Source organism: Macaca thibetana, chromosome 4 (genome assembly GCF_024542745.1).
Source record: "Macaca thibetana thibetana isolate TM-01 chromosome 4, ASM2454274v1, whole genome shotgun sequence".
Taxonomy (NCBI): domain Eukaryota; kingdom Metazoa; phylum Chordata; class Mammalia; order Primates; family Cercopithecidae; genus Macaca; species Macaca thibetana.
In genome coordinates, this window is record NC_065581.1 from 167,435,002 (window position 1) to 167,454,236 (window position 19,235).

The 19,235-nt window shown below is 48.3% G+C and overlaps 1 protein-coding gene across 2 annotated transcripts in view; it reads right to left on the bottom strand.

The window, feature by feature from the left end:
* The window catches only part of THBS2 (thrombospondin 2), a 39,015-nt gene extending 24,768 nt beyond the window's left edge, over positions 1-14,247 (bottom strand). The window contains exons 1-8 of one of the 2 annotated variants that reach the window (XM_050787104.1): positions 14,121-14,247; positions 13,855-14,027; positions 10,536-10,609; positions 8,538-9,094; positions 6,022-6,106; positions 2,116-2,312; positions 886-1,026; positions 28-124 (exon numbers count right to left, since the gene is read on the bottom strand). In XM_050787104.1, coding sequence (XP_050643061.1) covers positions 28-124; positions 886-1,026; positions 2,116-2,312; positions 6,022-6,106; positions 8,538-9,094; positions 10,536-10,587 — 1,129 coding nt within the window. In that variant the 5' untranslated portion in view covers positions 10,588-10,609; positions 13,855-14,027; positions 14,121-14,247. Of the gene's footprint in view, positions 1-27; positions 125-885; positions 1,027-2,115; positions 2,313-6,021; positions 6,107-8,537; positions 9,095-10,535; positions 10,610-13,854 lie in introns of both variants that reach the window. The other variant, XM_050787105.1, reaches the window with a different exon arrangement.
* Between the last annotated feature and the right edge of the window lie 4,988 nt (positions 14,248-19,235).

Consider the following 19,235-nt stretch of genomic DNA (forward strand, 5'->3'; position numbering starts at 1 on the left):
ATGCGCTCGCCGGCTGGCGATACTCACAGTGGAGGCAGGAGGGGCAGCATTCGCCTTCCACGAAGGACGGGCTGGCGCAGGTCGCGGGCGGGCAGGTGATTTGGTGGCAAATGGTTTTAAATTTCTACAAGTGAAGAAAGGCATGCATGAAACACTCATTTAAAAGCAGGGGACATTGGTACAAGGGCTGAGACTAGAAGGAATCGACAGAATGGCTGAATGTTTTCCATCCTATGGACTGCACGTTACAAACAGAGATGTGAAAATAAGGGCATCTTTTTCTCCCATTAGTGCTCAGAGCCTGACAACAACAGGGCCCCCAGATGGCTCTTTGCATCCATTCCGTTCCTTTCTCCCTTCACTGAGCAGCAAGGAAGCAATAGAGAGCCCCACGTTTCCTGGAAGGAGGGAAGAAAAGACAGGCAGCAGGAACTCCCGTTATCTAGGGCAACTCTGAGGCCATTGTTACAGAAATAGAGTAACACTAAAAGCTAAATTGTCTGTCTATAAGACTTCAGGCAGTGGCTTGTATTTCCCCCAAATGTTTCTGCTGAGCCTCAGGCTCTGTCAGAACCGAATGGAATTAAATGTAGAGTCTAGGGCCATGTCTGGCTTCTCTGTTCCTCCTGTTTCTAACCCACTGGTGATGCTGGCCAGGTCGCTCCCCGCAATCTGGGCTCTGGTTCTTTATGTGCAAACAAAAAGGTTGATTCGAGTCATAAATATGGTTCCTGGCCCGTCTGTGGTTCTTACAGTCGGATTTCCTCACATAGCTGAACAGGTTTTATACATCCGCACTGAATGCTGGCATTTCCAGGCAGTCAAGCTCTGCCGAGTGTCCAGTGGTGGCCTCCTCCCCCCCAGAGCCGTGTTCTGGGGCCTCACCTTGCAGGTACACGTGGTGCAGCTGTCCACCACCCACGTCTCATTTTCCGCAAAGAACCGGCCATCCTGCCAGCAAGCTGACATGTTCCTTGTCTTAGGAGGGCCACCAATGAGCTCCCAGAGAAACTGGTTATCGTTCGACTGGAAAATCAAGTGAAATATTTAAGTACAGACAAGAAAACTACATATTTAGTCATCATGCTTGTGGATGAAAAACAAAGTTCCTCCTTCATTAAAAAGCTCTAAAGTCTAGTAGGACTTGACTTATCCCTGGGAGGAAGTCCCAGAAGCTGCCCTCCATCCTCAGGGAGCTTTCTGAGCCAGTGCCACAGCTTGTCACTGCCTGGGCTTCTGCGGCGACCCATCCACCTGCCTTCCAGGGGAGGGGAAACTGCGCGGCTCACATCACACCGGGGTCAGTGCAGAGCAATGCTGGGACTCCTTCAAATGGGAACCCAAGGTGGGACTGCGGGTGGGAACAAGGTCCCCAGGCAGCAGCCATAAGGACAGGCAGGGATACAGCCAACCTCTTGCCCTCGCCGCCTTCCCTGCCCCAGGCTCCTGCCCTCGCCACCCTCCCTGCCCTGGGCTCCTGCCCTCGCGGCCCTCCTTGCCCCAGGTTCCATCTCCTGGCATCATTTACTTCGTGTCCTCTAGGTACAAGTCAGCCTCACTGCAGCCTGGTTAGCCATGTGGACATCGTGGGGCACTGTGGCCCAGAGCACCTCATTATGTTCAGTCCCTTTCTCTAAACTGCGAGCTGCCCGTCCTGAGCCCCGCAGGCATCCCTCACTCTTCCTGGCCACGCTGTGCTGCTAAAACCCATTTCACTCCTGCCAGCCTCACAGGGACTTCTCATCCTGCTTCTTCAGCTACTCCAACATGCAGTCCTTTAAATAAAAGTATTTTCCTCTGCAGGTGTGTGTGTGTGTGTGTACACTCGTACCTACAGATTTACCGAGGAGGTAAATTTCCCCAAATTAAGAATGTACTTTGGAGACTGTGCCCAGGACTGTTTTCCTTGGGAATACTTCCATAGATCTACCCAACTTCCCTCTAACAAGGCTGAATATTGAGCAAGGGTCCCAGCAGACGCCTCCCCTGAGAACTGTAGGTTTTTAATCGAGCACCAGGCACTGCCAGGCGAAGGAGTGTTGAGATCCGCCGAGATGGGCCAGTGGCGGAGCTGCCCGTGCCCTGTGACCCCTGCAGCCCCGCGCGGGCACCCACCACTCTCTTGAGGTTCTCGCTGAGCTGGTTCACGAGGACGTGGAGCCCGGAAAGCTCCTGGACCATGTTCCCCAGCTCCTCGCAGGAGCGTTCGCACACCTCAGGCCTCCTCTCCGAGCTGGGGCCCACGTACTCGGTGGTGACATGCGGACCCAGGCGCAGTGTCTCCGTGTTCTCACTGATGGCGTTGATCTCAGCTGAGGGGAAGCACAGAAGGGCCGTGAGCGTCACGGAGGACGTGGCCAGCAGCAGGGGCCGGAACCACAGGGAGGATGACCTGCCCTGGTTCCCAGAGAGGCCTGGTGCTGGGTGACACCAGGAACAGCAGGGACAGGGGACAGCGGCTGTTTCCCACACTGCCACGCGTCACAGGAGCAGAGCCGTGGTTAGCTTAGGAGTGGGGAGACACAGAAGTATAGGACAGGCCCACACGGTCCAAACGCAGAAGCAGGAGCAGCCACGCATGTCACTCAGACCCAGGTCCCCTCTTTCCAAAGCTTCCGACCACAAATCTGCTTCTTGAACAACACATCCCCTACAAGTTCTGACGGCTCCTCTAGACTCTTCATCCTTTTTTATTTTCATCCCCAAACACCCTTTCTTATGGCTCCTTGCTCTGCTTTAAAGAAAATTCACTCATCCTCTTGCTGAAACAGCCGGTCCCCTCGAGACTGTGCCTTGCTGGTCCCGGCCTTCCCACCTTCCCACCTTCCCATCTTCCCACCTTCCCCCCCACTCCCACCTTCCCACCTTCCCATCTTCCCACCTTCCCCCCGCTCCCTCCTTCCCACCTTCCCACCTTCCCACCTTCCCACCTTCCCACTACTCCTACCTTCCCACTTCCCCCCGCTCCCACCTTCCCACCGCTCCCACCTTCCCACGTTTCCACCACTCCTACCTTCCCAACTTCCCACCTTCCCCCCACTTCCACCTTCCTACCTTCCCACCGCTCCGTCTGAAACCCTATATCGTGGGACCTGGATGGGTATGGCACGTAATTTACAAATTGACCCAAGGCAAGTTGGGGTCGGAGGCAGGTCCCGTTCTCAGGTTCAGTGGGGCCTGCACGGACGCAGTAGGGGCCCAGGCTCTACGCCGGAGCTCACCTCACCCCCATCTAGGACTCTGCTCCCTCTTAGGGGTGAGGATCCCGTCTTTGAAATGCCTGACTTCTCTCAGACAGTCCATTATTGAGGAATGACTTACACATTTTACAGCACTGTCAGGCATTCCGTGATCGAGTTTTTGTCACTTGGTTATAAACTGTGCTGCAATTCACATTAAGCTCAGAAGCTTCCCCTCAGATTCATCATGCCCATAACCATGTACAATCAGGTCAATATCAATGTATAAGCAGGGAGAGAGAAACCACCCTGAGTGGATTTTACCCAGCACACTGATCTTTAGCTAACCTAGGGTATTTGCTTTTCATTCCTTTAAAAGTTAAACAAAAGACCACATATATCTTTGCTTCTGCTCCGGCTCTGACAGGCATGTAGTTTTACTTTGTAGTAAAACCTTCCAACTAGCTTGTATTTCTCCAGGCTTCTGCCAATATTCTCATTTGTAAAATAATAATGGCTCAGCCTCTTCACAAGGTTACTCTCACTTTTAACAAACAGTGAAGAAGGGAGTGTCATTACCAAGCACCACTCCATGAAGTAGCTATTTCTATAAAGACCCATTTTCCTCAAATCTGACATAACCAGTGAAGAAGAAGTCTTCGCTGGCAAAGATCTCCAAATGGGACATCGGCATCCACCTGGCTTTGAGTAGACTAACTCAGGGCTGATTGCCACATATGGTAGGTAGATACATGTATAGAGATCCATACTTATTCTACATCTGGAGATAACAGATCTAGATTTCTCTGTAAGTCTGGGGTTTTTTTTGGTTTTTTTTTTTTGGAAGATCTAAGAGTTTCCCATAAGTTTTAAAGGTTTGCTTTTAATAGTTCCAGGGATTATTCACTGGTACCTATGAGCCTAAGAAATACCTGCTGAAGGAGACTGCACCTGCTAAGGCGTATGCTGGTAACACACACACACACACACACACACACACACACACACACACAGGGTGTTTGCTTACATAGAGTTGTAAGTCGTGTTTGTCATAGTAGGTTAGTTTTACTCCCTAACCATTATGACAACGAATTCAACATGCCATAGATAACCTGTGCTCTAGTTTAACTGAACCCACGTGAAATTATGGTACGAACGTGTGATTAGGAACACCACAAAGGGTATATTTTCTTTCATACAAATAATATTTGCATATATGTTTTGTTTATAAAAACAATATTTTTCTATATTAGTGAAAATACACACACACAGACACACACACCTGCGTATATACATATAAATATATCAGACTGAAAACATTATTGCAACAAAAAGTACCCAAAAGCCCCACAGCCACCTGCACCCCAGGAGCCCGGGGAAGAGCACTGCCTCACGAAGCTGAGGCCCTGGCACTCGGAGTGCTGGAGCCAAGATAACGCTGCCTGTGCTGCAAATTACCCCTCAGGTCACAGGCACAGCGAGGGTCATGGCGGGTGAAAGTCGGAGCTGGGATGAGGGTTGGTCTTAGAACACCCTTCTCCCTGCACTGATGATCAAATGTCTCCCTGTTCTCTTTCCCCACAGGACATGCACAGCAATCAGGACCTGCAACGTGTAACTGAGGAGTGGGCTACGCACCCCGGTTCTGAAGTAGCCGATGGGATCACAGAGTCATTGTGCATCAAAGATACCAAATCCCACATCTTCCCGACGACATAACAATTTACACTTGTCATAATTTGGAATTGAAATGGCCTGGCCTTCATGCGCACACAGCCACACCGTGTGGCAGACGTGAGCTCCGCTTTGAGGCTGTCAGACCCCGGCAGCAGCCCTGCTGCCTGCTCTCTGGGGAGCTGAACACGGCAGCCACACAGCACCCCCCTGGGCGCCAGACTTCCTCTTTGTAAAACGAAGAAAGTGAAAGTAGGCATCTCACGTAGTGACTCTGAAGATTAAATGATGTATGGCATTTAATGAACCTGTCGTAGCAACCTTCGGAATGGAATGCTCAAGAAAATATTGGAAAGTATGCTTGGAAATACCATTCACAGCTGTAACTAACAGAAAAGGTGAGATCATCTGTCAATGATTTAAGTAGCATAGATTTCCATCATATGATGGAGATAACAACTATGAACAGTATAAGAAAACTTCTAGGCCAGGAGCAGTGGCTCACGCCTGTAATCCTAGCACTTTGGGAGGCCGAGGCGGTGGATCACAAGGTCAGGAGATCGAGACCATCCTGGCTAACACTGAAATCCCGTCTCTACTAAAAATACAAAAAATTAGCCAGGCATGGTGGCAGGCGCCCGTAGTTCCAGCTACTCGGGAGGCTGAGGCAGGAGAATGGTGTGAACCCAGAAGGCGGAGCTTGCAGTGAGTCGAGATCGTGCCACTGCACTCCAGCCTGGGGGACAGAGCGAGACTCCGTCTCAAAAAACAAAACAAACAAACAAAAAACTTCTATAAGTCAAGTTCAACAAATATCTATGACTTTCCTTAGGCAGACAAGCATCGCACATTAATATGCTGGAAAAGTCACCTATATTTAAAGTCATATTAAAGTACCAGCTATTTATATTTCGTCTTCTATAATAAAATTGTTTGGATTATTAAAATCTGCTTAAAATTAACTGTTTAATCAATTTATATTTTCAGATATCGACATGTCTAAGGTGACCAGCTAACTCACTCAAAGAGAATAGTGGTAGTTCCAAATATTTTTACTTGAATTTTTACAAGCATGCATGCACATACATACACACACACACATACATCATGTCACAATAGAAACCCATCCAAGCCAGTAAATCAAATGCATTTTTGAAAACACACCTACCTCCCTGGCCTTGCTGGCAACCCTTCTTGCTTAGAATATCTTCCACAGAGTTTTCAAACACGAGGTGGACATTCTGAAGCAAACCCTGTAAATACATACAAGCAGAAAAATAGAGCAACAGATAAACATCCAACGTTTGATGCCAAGCTCACTGACATTCTAAAAACACAAGATGTAATCTTCAAGTAGTGAAAGTATTTCCTTCTACGTAGCAGATTTGCAGTCTCTTTATAATCAGATTTTCTGTATATAGGACTTTTGAAATTTTGCTTTTGAGCATGACACAAGAAATGGAAGTGTAATGTAAGAAATCTACCTAGAAGGAAATGTTTCACAAATGAGTGAGATGGCCCTTGGAGAGGTGTGGCCTGCTGTGTGTTCTGGGCATGTTCCCATGGACGTTCAAGGCCATTCTTTCCTTGCAAGTCACCATGATTAGCAAGTTTCTGCATTGGGCAAAGGAGCTCACAGAGGCCCACTGGTCTACTCAGAGACACAGACTCTGAGCGCCTCCCGCAGCTGAGTTATGGTGGGGCTGGGCCAATCCTATATAGTATGGAATTCCCGGGCACCCACGAGAGATTAACTCAAAAACAAGCTATGCATCTCTAGGCCTTTTACTCAAATTACTGAGTTTAAGCATGTACTTATTTCCAAGGCCCTACATGACTGGGAGGGAGCAAGGTACCACACCCTGTTGTGATTCTAAACACCTGCAGTTTAAGGAAGATTCATTTCCAAACATATTTTCACCAAAATGGACATGAAACCATTCCCTCATAAATCAGTAGCCCTTTCCCTTGGAAAAGGGCACCTGCTACTTTGCTCTCCCATCATTTCGCTGCTAAAGCAAACATTTAGGAGTGGTTTTGGTCGTGATCAAAAGAGTCTGGGATTGCTAGAAACATTGGAATAGGATTGATTCCCTGATCATCAAACCAGCCCTCAATCACAACTGATGGTTATTAGTGCAGTTAGGAAAGCACAGCTGGGGCGGCCCTCTCTGATTAATCATGACTTAGAAAGGCGTGCATTGTGTGTGTGTGCGCGCTTGTGGGCGGTGTTTGCACATGAAAGGGTGAGTGCATGTGTGAAAGTATGTATGTGCTGACAACTGCCTGTGGCTCTGCATGCGTTGTGTGTGCATGTGTGCCTGTGTGTGCATGTGTGCCTGTGTGTGTACACATGCATGGTGGATGTATGTGTATGCATGAGTTCACATGTGGAGTTTGTGTGTGTATACGTGTGTATGAGTGTGTGTGCATGTGTGTTCATGCGTCTGTACATCTGTGGTTCTGTGTGTGCATCTATATGTGTTTTTGTGTGTGTGTGTGGGATGTGAGTGAATGTGAGTGTATGTATGGTGTGTTTATGTGTGGAGGTGTGTGCATGTGTGTGACTGTGTATGGTGCTTTTGTGCACATGTATGTGTGTGTTCACATGTGTATGATGTGTGTGCATTGAATGACTTTGTGTGGTGTGTGCACACCTGTTTTGTCCACATGTCTGTATAAGTGCCTATATATGGTTGTGTGCACATGTGCATGTGTGAGAGTATGTTCACATGTGTGTGTGGTGTGTGTGTGCATGTGTGGCACGTGCACACATCTGTGTGAATGTGAGTGTATGCATGGTGTTTATTTGTGTATGTGCATGTATGCCCATGTAGGGTGTGTGCACGTGTGTGCATGTGTGTGTTCACATGCATGTCTGTGGTGTGCATGCACGCACATGAGTGTGTGAATGGTGTTTATGTGGGTCTGCATGTGCATGCGCATGTACAGTGTTTGCACACGGGCATGCATATGTGAGGGTGTGTTCACATGCATGTGTATGTGGTGAGGTGTGTGTCTGTGCATGTGTTGTGTGGTGTGTGTACATGTGTGATGTATATACATATGCGAGTGTGAGTACATATGCAGTGTTTGTGTATATGTCTCGATGTGTGTTCATGTGTTTGTGTGCATGTGTGTTCACATATGTGTGTGGTGTGTGCATGTGTGATGTATATACATATGCGAGTGTGAGTGCATATGCAGTGTTTGTGTATATGTCTCTGGATGTGTGTTCGTGTGTTTGTGTGCATGTGTGTTCGCATGTGTGTGTAATGTGTGCATGTGTGATGTATATACATATACAAGTGTGAGTGCATATGCAGTGTTTGTGTATATGTCTCTGGATGTGTGTTCATGTGTGTGCATGTGTGATGTATATACACATGCGAGTGTGAGTGCATATGCAGTGTTTGTGCATATGTCTTTGGATGTGTGTTCATGTGTTTGTGTGCATGCGTGTTCATGGGTGTGTGGTGCATGTGCACGTGTGCACATGCCTGTGGTTGCATGTGGTGTGCAGTGTGTGCATGTGTGCATGTGAGCACGTGTGTGGAGGTGCAGTGTGCTTCTCTAAGGCCAGGCTCCGCCTGCTCAAGCATCGCATCACCAGACGCACTCGCGGGTCAGTTCCCAGCAAAGCTCTTTCCTCCCTCACCGTGGCCGCCTCCCTGCAGAGCGTACCCTGAAGTGACTCTCTCTGGCTGAGCCTTTGGCCACGTACATCCGGCTCTTTTCCGCCTGCAGGTGCTCGTAGAAGGGCTCGTCCAGGGCGAAGCTGTCTATGAGGTCGCAGCCCACGTGCAGGCTGTAGGTCTCTCCAGCCACCTGCACCGTGACGTTCTTCCACTGCGAGTCAGCCAGGCCCACGTCCTCCAGGGAGACCACGTGCCGGGTGCCGTCGATCCAGTAGATGAGGTCCAGCGTGTCCGCAGGGCCATTGGAGACGATCTCGAACTGCCTCTGGGAGAGACCGGGGCCCTCCAGAGCCAGCAGCGTGCCCCTGGACTTGCCGTCCTGCTTGAGCTGGGCCGTGAGGAAGAAGCCCTCCTTCTGCCGCATGCTCCTGGTGATCTTGCTGAGGTCCTCTGCGTTCACCGGCGGGATGTAGTCGAAGCGCACGAAGCGGTAAGCCGGCACGCCGGGGTCGGGCCCGCGGAACTGCTTGGCGCCAATGGTCTTGCGGTTGATGTTGCTGATACTGAAAAGGTCGAAGGTCGTGCCTTTGTCCTGGTGACCAGCTGCAAAGGGAACCGCAGTGCAGAAGGGTGACGTAGGGGAAGAGGGCGAGGTTGGCCAGACCCAGGGTGACAAACCAGAACCTCGCGTGTAAGGAAATTAACGAGGCCTCCCAATATCCCACAGCTTCTCTCCCTCTTTTATAGGAGTGCTAGAGCCCTCTCTGATGAAAAGCCACTGCCAGTGCTGCTACTCAGAGTGTGGTGCCAACGCAGCTGCGGGTCTGTGGGGTCAGCTTCTGTCCCTGGCTGGCCGAGGAGCGTGTGCCAGAAGGTAAATCGGTGGGGCCAGGCAGCGCCCTGTCCCTTCACCTGGCCCTTTGCATAGCCCGACCTTCGTGGTGAGGGAATCCGGGCCTCGACTGACATTCTGGCACATGTCCCAAGTGACTCTGTCTGGCTCTTCCATCTCAGATCTGAGGCTGAAAAGCAGCCGTCCTCTCTACCAGTTGATTGCTCAGGAAATAAATGAATGAATAAACTAGGAAAGACATGGATCTTTAGCCTTGCTATTGATAAAGTGTCTGAAAGCGGCTCACTCGTATGTTGCTTTCTTGTTGAGATCAACTGCCTAAAACCCGTTATGTTAGCAGGTTGCTATTTTGTAAAAATGTATTCTCCAGCTCTTAATGCACCCTGTGGGTAAGGATCTGAAAGAGTGATCAGTGTCCAGTATAGAAACAAATGGTTTTAACTCACCACCTAAGCTATTGGCAAGAAAAGTGATCAGACCTCACCAAAATCATAACAGTTTAAATAATTCGAAGTAATACACTGAACGGAAAGTTTAAACAAAGCCTTCCTTTTCATGTAATATTTGGCAAATTAGAACAGTATAATACACAGTGTTGCTGATAGAAGTGGGCATGGGACCACTTTCCATAGAGTTACTTGGCAAGAATTAAAAGCTTTGATTCAACAATTCTAATTTTGTAACCTATCCAAAGGACATAATCACAAATGCTACTTAAGATTTATCCACATCAGTATTTTTTGTGTCACCATTTATGCTAATGAAAATAAACCAATCTAAGTGGGAATTGATTGAAAAAGATCAAACTTCATCTGTGATGAAATATTACGTGGTCATTAAAAATCATACTGTAGAAAAGTAAACACATGGGAAAATATTTAAAGGAGGAAGAAAGTGGAGCAAAAATAATTCAACAAACACCAAATGCTTGCAGTGCTGTGAACATCCTCTACAGAAAAAAAAGGATAAACTGTGCAACTCTAAGTGGAATGGCATTTTTCTCTAACACCTGAATTTTCCAAAGATAAATTCTCTCATGTCATATTGGCTCTGAAGTAAGTTACTATTAAGGAGCTAGAAGGTCCCCACGGGTAAAATTGTCCTACTACACACTTTATTTTGTCGTCTCTCGCCTTGCAGCTAAGCCACATCTCACAAGCCCAAGAGACCACGGGCTCTGAGGACACTCACCTTGTGTGCTGGGCCACACCCACAGAGCCAGCAGGACCAGCCCCCAGACCATCCTGCCTCCTGCAGTTTAGCTCCTGGGGATACAGGAAACCCTTGTTAGTGATGAGTCCACAGCTGCAACCCTGCCTATGAGGGAGACTGGCCCAGTGACTCACATGACCATTGAAAAACAGTTCGCATATAAAACTCAGCACCAACTGGATTTGTGGGAAACTAAGAGCTAAGGAGGAAATTTACTTTTCAAGCAGGATTCTTCTAACTATAACTAAGATTTGTTAGGCTGGCATTCACCGGCAAGCACTGTGCTCATCACGTTCTAAATATTCCTATTATTTCATCTTCATAATAGCCGAGGAGGTAAGTGGTGCTCTAATTGTCCCCGTTTTACAGATGAGCAAATGGACGATGGGCAAGGTCAGTGCTTGCCAGGAGTAATTCTGTTCATATGACTCGTAGACAGGACTTAGATCTGGAAAGTTTGAATTTAGAAAAATATCCAGCCTGACAAAAATAATCTGTGAAAGCATTTTGTGTAAATATCCAGAAAAAAAACAGTTACACATAACCTAATTAAACAGAATAAATACTAACTGTAAAAAAAGTTAGAAATAAACTTAATTTGGTGAATTATACTTACAAAAAAACAGAACACTTGACTTAGCCATCATTTTGACCCTTCCTTTTTATTTTCCTGCAGGCCTGTTTTTCCATTCTTGGGGATTTTAAGTTGGCACAGCTCAGTGGAGGCTGGACCCGGAGTCAGGAGACATGGCCCAATGCCCTGCTGCACGATTAACCCTGTGGGTCTCAGCTTCTCCTCTCCCGAAGGAGCATGAGCCTGCGGGTCCCGGGGCTCCCCAAGTCCCTTCCAGCAATTGGTCATACCCTGCTCCAGGTTGAAGCAAAGACTGAGACCCCAATTCTTCCCATATTTCGAATAGCAAAGGCTGTTAACTTCTCATTGTTAATCCAAGGACTCTCCCTCTCCAGAAACAACATTTGGTAACCTGGAAATCCTCACCTTCCAGAAATAGAGAAACGTTCCCCAGAAGAAATGCTTGGCAGCACCTCCAGACCCCGCACCCATCTGCTCCCTGAACCACCCCCCAACTCATCTGCTCCCCGCCCCCCCCGGCAACCCATCTGCTGCCCCCAGTGCCACCCCCCCGGGTCCTTGGTGATTGTTTCATCTGTCCTGGCTCCGGAAGCAGCACGGCCCGCGGCCAGCGGAGGCCAGCACCAGGCTGAGCAATGCTGAACACCAGCTGTGCAACCTAGGAAAACTTACTTAACCTCTCTGTCTCAGTTTCCTCATCTGTAGAAACATAGCCTCATATAAAACGCCCACCTCATCGGGTTGTTATGAGAGATGAATTCAGCCAACGAATCTTTACCAGGGGCTGACTTAGCCAAGCAAGCCACAGACATGGGTTACAGGAGCAGAATGTGCCTCTGGGTCTGGGGCACTTTCTACTCTAAATGTCCGAGGCAGCCGCAGTAATAATGGTAGTGCTGACAGGACCTTTCTATGGAGCTCTTAAGAGGGTTTAATGACATGAGTGAACACTTGACCATGAGCTTAGAACAATGCCTGCACACAGTAAGCACCACAGAGAGGTGTTAGAATTACGCAGCTCAGGTACAGCCTTGGCAGGCTCTTCCCACCTCTCCACCTTATTAGCCCACACTGCCGGACACATTGAAGTCCCCTAAGGACAGCTCTGTGGGGCTGGCCCTGCAGAGGCCAGCCAAGAACAGGATGGCAAACGCGAAAGTTCCGGATGCCCAGCTTCATAAGGACAGGTTGGAAAAAGTAAAGCAAACTCCTCTGACAAAACCACATCCTACTGTGTCTGCCTTGAGGTGGATTCTTACAGGAGCAGGAGTCTAACAAAGCATCCGCCGCTGAGGATTGTCAAAGGACAGTGAGGCTCCATGCCACAGGAAGGATGAGCAGCCGGGCTGCCTGGCCTCAGCCCATCCAGGGACACCGGGCAGGGATGGAGCCACGGACGAGCCAGTGCCGCTCACCCCTGCCCCAGCCTCTGCACGCCACGCACCCACGTTTATGCTGGTGTCTTTCCAAAAGAAAGATGTCAGTGCCTCTCGGCAGCAGAACACAGTTTGAATTTGCAAAGGTCTTTGAAAACTCCTTTCAGTTGAACAATCAAAGTAAAAGATAACTTTGCAGAGAGCTAATTGTTTACCGGCCATCCCCCACCAAGAGCAGTCTGATGAAACAGCAGACTCCTGGGTGCTCAGCCCCCAGCCCTGGGAGGCCAAACCCACCTTCCTTAAGTGGTAGCCAGGCAACCCGCCAGCTGGCTTTTCATATGCAAACTGCCGCAAAACTGTTAAAAGTCGCTGTGTGTCCCGGCAGTCACAGGACTTTGCATAGACTTACCACAAATATTCTCTAGTTAGGTTCAAAACACTTTTCAGCTACGAATAATGTAAACAATCAGTCTCTCTGTCATCTACTAATAATGATGTTAACAATCAGAGTCTCTCTCTAATCCACTAATAATGTTAATCAGAGATCAGAGTCTCTCTCTAATCTACTAATAAAGTTAACAATCAGAGTCTCTCTCTAAACTACTAATAATGTTAACAATCAGAGTCTCTCTCTAATCTACTAATAAAGTTAACAATCAGAGTCTCTCTCTAATCTACTAATAATGTTCATCAGAGATCAGAGTCTCTCTCTAATCTACTAATAAAGTTAACAATCAGAGTCTCTCTCTAATCTACTAATAATGTTCATCAGAGATCAGAGTCTCTCTCTAATCCACTAATAATGTTCATCAGAGATCAGAGTCTCTCTCTAATCCACTAATAATGTTCATCAGAGATCAGAGTCTCTCTCTAATCTACTAATAATGTTAACAATTAGAGTCTCTCTCTAATCTCGGTTACTTTTCAGATACTCCGGGAGTGGTTTCTAATTCCCTCCTCAATAACAAACTCTCATGTGGAATCTTCTTATTCTGAAGGTGAAAGCATAAAGCCTTTACCGGGTTCCCAGGTAGGTACATGCATTACAATAGCAACAACCACAGCCCTTAGAGAGGAAGGGGCGCCGGGCCAGCCGGCGAAAGGAGCCGGAGGAAAAGCTTAGCGGCGGCCACGTGCCTTGCTCTTCCAGTGGGCAGTAAAAACTCCACGTGAAGAAAGGCTTGCCGTTTAGTGTTAATAGACGCACCACCCACCTTCAGAACCTCGATAGCTCTTTTTGCTTCTCCCCTTCTTACAGTTCAGGAGCTCTAATTTCTTAAAATTGGAGCACGATGAAATAATTGAGTTTAAGAAATAATCGTACCTGGTTTGCTAAAAAGATGCAGTGATGACTGATTTCAGTGTTCCGGACTGGGTCAGAAAGGCTCAGGCTCTGCCGGAGCGAGAGACCGGCCCCGCCGTGCAGGACGCTCCGGTGGACGTGGCCGAGCGGCTCCCGGGCAGTGCGGCTTTATATGCCGCTTCTCCTGTGCAGTGCTGTCAATCAGACACACGAGGAAGCACGTTTAATTCATTCCTTCGAAGGAATGACATCATCCCCCTTCTGATCTCACCATTTGCTCCGAGTACCTGCTGCAGGGGTCCAAGTCCAGCCCCTCTGCACTGGAGGCCGCCTCCTCCTCCTGCACCCCGGCCCCTGCCAGACAGGCCTGGGAGGAGCCAGACAGAGAGAGAGGGAAGGCAGGGACTCACTTTTCCTGTCTTCTCTCAGGAAATAAGATGCTATAAATAACACTAGCAAGATTGGCTAGAACTCCTCATTTTGCTTAAGAGAAAAAAATGCAAGTTCTATGCCTTAAATATGTTTCGAATTATTCAATGTGATATTGGTCTTTCTAAACCAAATGACTGACTCTTAATAACACATAAAATACATCGGTGAGTATCAATAATTAGTCTGTATATTAATAAAGTTATTATGGTCAATAACCAAGTTTATTATGTGACAAAAGTGAAATGTAATGTCAAAGGAAGTTGCCAACATTTATCTCAGGCAGTTAGAGGACTGAAAAACTGTACTGCAGCTTTGGGAAAATTCATTTTAACCCAAATTCTGCTTCATCTGCTCAGTGAAGATCCCCTACAAGGACGTCTCCCAGTGACATGCAATACCCGACCAAGTCCCCTCGGTGCACACTTTCACATGGTCCCATCGCAGCACCAGCCTGATGTGCAGCCGCACAGAGCAAGGACTCAGAACCAGAAGCAGTGGCAGCAGCGAACCCCCGCCCCTCCCACACCTGCCAATCAGGGTGCACTCTGCATGGGGGTGGGAGGGGCCGCTTCTCAGAGGTCAGGGTGAACCATGCATGGGGAGGGGCTGCTCCTCCCGGGTCAGGGTGGATGGTGGAAAGGGGAGCTGCTGTTCCAAGGCGGAGGTTGATGGTACATGGGGGAGGGTCTGCTTCTCCCAAGTCAGGGTACATGGTGGAAAGGGAGCTGCTGCTTCTCCTAGGTTGGGGTAGATGGTAAGTGGGGGAGGGTCTGCTTCTCCCAATTTGGGCTGGACAGTGGATGGGGGAGGTGCCACTTCTCCCAGGACAGTGTGAAGGGTGGATGGTGGAGGGGCTGTTTCTTCCGGGACAGTGTGAAAGGTGGATGGTGGAGGGGCTGTTTCTTCCGGGACAGTGTGAAAGGTGGATGGTGGAGGGGCTGTTTCTTCCGGGACAGTGTGAAGGGTGGATGTGGAGGGGCTGTTTCTTCCGGGACAGTGTGAAAGGTGGATGGTGGAGGGGCTGTTTCTTCCGGGACAGTGTGAAGGGTGGATGTGGAGGGGCTGTTTCTTCCGGGACAGTGTGAAAGGTGGATGGTGGAGGGGCTGTTTCTTCCGGGACAGTGTGAAAGGTGGATGGTGGAGGGGCTGTTTCTTCCGGGACAGTGTGAAAGGTGGATGGTGGAGGGGCTGTTTCTCCCAGGTCAGGGTTAATGGCAGACAGGTGAGCTGCTGCTTCTCCCAGGTTAGGGTGGACCTTGGATGGGGGAGGTTCTACTTGTTCCAGGTGGGGTGAATGGCGACTGGGGAGGTGCTGCTTTGCCCAGAGCCACCTGCACCTGCTTCCTGTCGGCACCTGCCTGTTGGGTTCCTTCACGTGTGTGTGGAGTTGTCAGCCTGGCCACGGACCTGTCAAGTCTTAGAGAACATTAAAGAGAATTTCTATGGACACAGCTTTCACTGTCTCTGCGGCAGGGGAGCATCTCTTAAGCCTCCTGGCCTTCCCCCACAGAGGTCCAGCGCCGCAGAGGTCGGCAGGCATCATGAAGATCAAGCCTCGCTTTCTTACCTCTGTCTTCAGGGAGGATATGTGAGCAGGTGTGGGAGAGGGAAGGAGCTTTCGTTTGCGAAAACCTCTGTTTTTCCTAATGGCACTTGTTTGTTTATCACTTGGTAAATATCAGTTTCTGACACACGCACAGACAAGAGACTAGACTCCAAGAGTGTACGTGTCATGTTTAAGGTACGTTATTTTGCTTTTTTAAGCTATTGGGGACAAAGTCATCATTTGAATTAAAAAGTAGTTTAAATAGGTTAATGTTATCTCAAATTCAAGAAAAGTATAACCCAGTTCCCCTTAAAGAATTTTCAGTGGATAATTATCCATTCATCGGTTTGAGTTTTCCTGCCTCCAGGTCAGTTTTTCCTGGGGCCGGAATGTGGAGGGTGGCATCCGCGTGCCACAGCCTCCCCTCTTCCTCAGTCCACGGAACGCATGTTTCCTGATTAAAGGTGAAGACACACAGCTCTGCTGCTCAGCACTTCGGGAGCATGCGGTGAAGACCGTGACACTCACTGGGGAGGAGGAAGGAATGTGGTAATGACCCTCCATGTGCCGATGGGTGGGTGCAGAGAAGACGGGCCTCCTTCTGTAGAATCTAGCAGCGCATAATCAGGGAAGTCTGTTTAGAGGAGACAGAAGGTAAACCGACTGGAACATGGCCCATGAATGGGGCGTCCCCGGTTGAGAAAGTATGTCAGGCAGAGAGAGTGGGTAGGTGTTCATGGTGCAGAGAACAGCAGGTTCCTGGAGCAGCACCCAGGCCCAGATGCATGGAAAGGGCTTCATAGGTGGTGGAAGTCACAGAGAGGTGCCTGGCAGGGTGAGGCGGGACTTTGCAGCCCCACTGTGCAGGGGGCTAGAGGGGGAGTACAGGGGACAGCGCCTGGTCAGCATATTCCCTGGGCCCTCTGGGGGTGAGCAGGAAGGGAGATGTGAGGATGAAACAAAAAGCAGTCAGAGGCCTCGGCGGGAAAGCCAGCGATGCTGAGGGAAGCATCATCGCGTGTGAGCGCGGGAGGACGAGGGACAGACACGCAGCAGGTGGAATCATGCCCCCCCGCAAGTTCACCTCCACCCTGAACCTGTGAATGAGCTTACTGGAAATACCACAGTGTTTGTGGATGAAACCAAGTGTAGACATCGTCGAACTGACATAGGGCAACCTCCAAATCTAATGGCTAGCGTTCTAATAAGAATAGAGAATATGAAGATGGAGACACAGGACAAGCACCGCTTGATGAAGGAGCAGAGAACGCGGTGATGCAAACACGAGCCAAGGTCACCAAGGGCTGCCAGAAACACCAGAACTGTGGGAGATGGGGAAGGGGCTTCTGCCAGAGCATTCCAAGGACGTGCAGCCCTGCCACCCGCTGCGCTTAAAACTGCTGGACTCCAGAGCCGCGGGACAATACATGTGTTGTTTGTGATACTTCATTGCAGCAGGCCCAGGGAACTAACACAGGCACACCTTGGAGATACTGCAGGCTTGGTTCCACACCTCTGCAATAAAGTCAGTTGCGTGGATTTATGCTTTCCCAGTGCATATAAAAAGGACGTTTACATTCCACTATAGTCTATTAAGGGTGCAGTAGCATTATGTCTAGGAGAACAATGGTGTATATCTTAATTCTAAAACATTTCATTGCTCAAAACTACTAATGGTCATCTGAGGCTTCAATGAGTCGTCCTGTTTTGCTGGTGGAGAGTCTTGCCTCAATGCTGACAGCTGCTTACTGATCAGGGTGGTGGTTGCTGAAGGTTGGAGTGTCTGTGGCACGTTCTTAAAGTAAGACCACAATGAAGTTTGCTGCATCTATTGACTCTTTTATAAAACGTTTCTCTGTAGCATGTCATGCTTTTTGATAGCAGTTTACCCACACAAGAACCTGTTTCACAATTGGTGTCTATTCTCTGAAACGCTGCTGCTGCTTTTTCAACTAAGCTTATGTAATATTCTAAATTATTTGTTGCCATCTCAACATCTTCCCTAGGAGTGGAAGCATTTCACAACATCTTCACTGGGAGTACATTTCATCTGAAGAAATCATTTTCTTTGCTCATCCACAAGAAATAACTCCTGATCCATTCAAGTTTTATCATGAGAGTACAGCAATTCAGTCCCATCCTCAGGCCCAGCTTCTAACGCCACCTCTCTCCCTCATTTTGTCACATCTTCAGTGACTTCCTCCACTGAAGCCTTGAACCCTCACAGTCATCCCTCTTGATGGGAATCAGCTTCTTCCAAACTCCTGTCACTGTTGATACTTTTCCCTCTCCCAGGACTCATGAATGTCCTAGTGGCATCTAGAACGGTGAATCCTTTCCAGAAGGTTTTCAGCTGACTTTGCCCAGATTCATCAGAGAAATCACTGTCTATGGCAGCTATAGCCTCATGAAATGTATTTCTTGAATAGTAAGACTTGGAAGTCCAAATGACCTCTTGATCCATGGGCTGCAGAATGGATATTGTGTTAGTAGCATGAAAACAACCTTAGTCTCACTGAGCATCTCCCTCAGAGCTCTTGGGTGACTAGGTGCATTGACCAAGAGCAGTAATACTCTAAAATAGATAGTTTTTTGAGCAGTAGGTCTCAACAGTGGGCTTGAAATATTTAGTAAGCCATGCTGAGAACAGATTTGCTGTCATCTAGACTTTGCTGTTACATTTAAAGAGCACAAGAGTAATACATTTAGCATAGCTAAAGGGCCTGAAGATTTCCAGATTGGAAAATGATCACAGGCTTCAACTTGAAGTCACTGGCTGCATTAGCCTCTCATAGAAGAGACAGCCTGGCTTTTGAGTTTTTGAAGCCAGGCATTGACTTCTCCTCTGAAGCTATGACAGCTAGACATGGCCTCTTCTTCTAAGAGAAGACTGTTTCATCTTCATTGAAAATCGGCTGTTGAGTGTAGCCACCTCAACAATGATTTTAGCTAGATCTTTTGCATCACTTGCTGAAGCTTCTCCATCAGCACTTGCTGATTCACCTCACATTTTTATCTTACGGAGACGACTTCTTCCCTAAACTTCATGAACCAATCTCTGCCAGCTTCGAACTTTTCTTCTGCAGCTTCCTCATCTCTCTCAGCCTTCACAGAATTGGAGAGAGTTAGAGCCTTGCTTAGATTAGGCTTTGGCTTCAGAGAATGTTGTGGCTGGTTTGATTTTCTCTCCAGGACACTCAAACTTTCTCCCTGTCAATCAGCGATAAGGCTGTTTTGCTCTCTTATCAATTGTGTGTTCACTGGAGGAGCACTTTCCCTTTAAGAACTTTGCCTTTGTATTTGCAACTTGGCTAACCGGTGCAAGAGGCCTAGCTTTCAGCCTGTCTCAGCTTTTGATACGCCTTCCTCTCTAAACTTAATAAGTTTTTATTTGCAGTGAGAAATCAAAACTCTTCCTTTCACT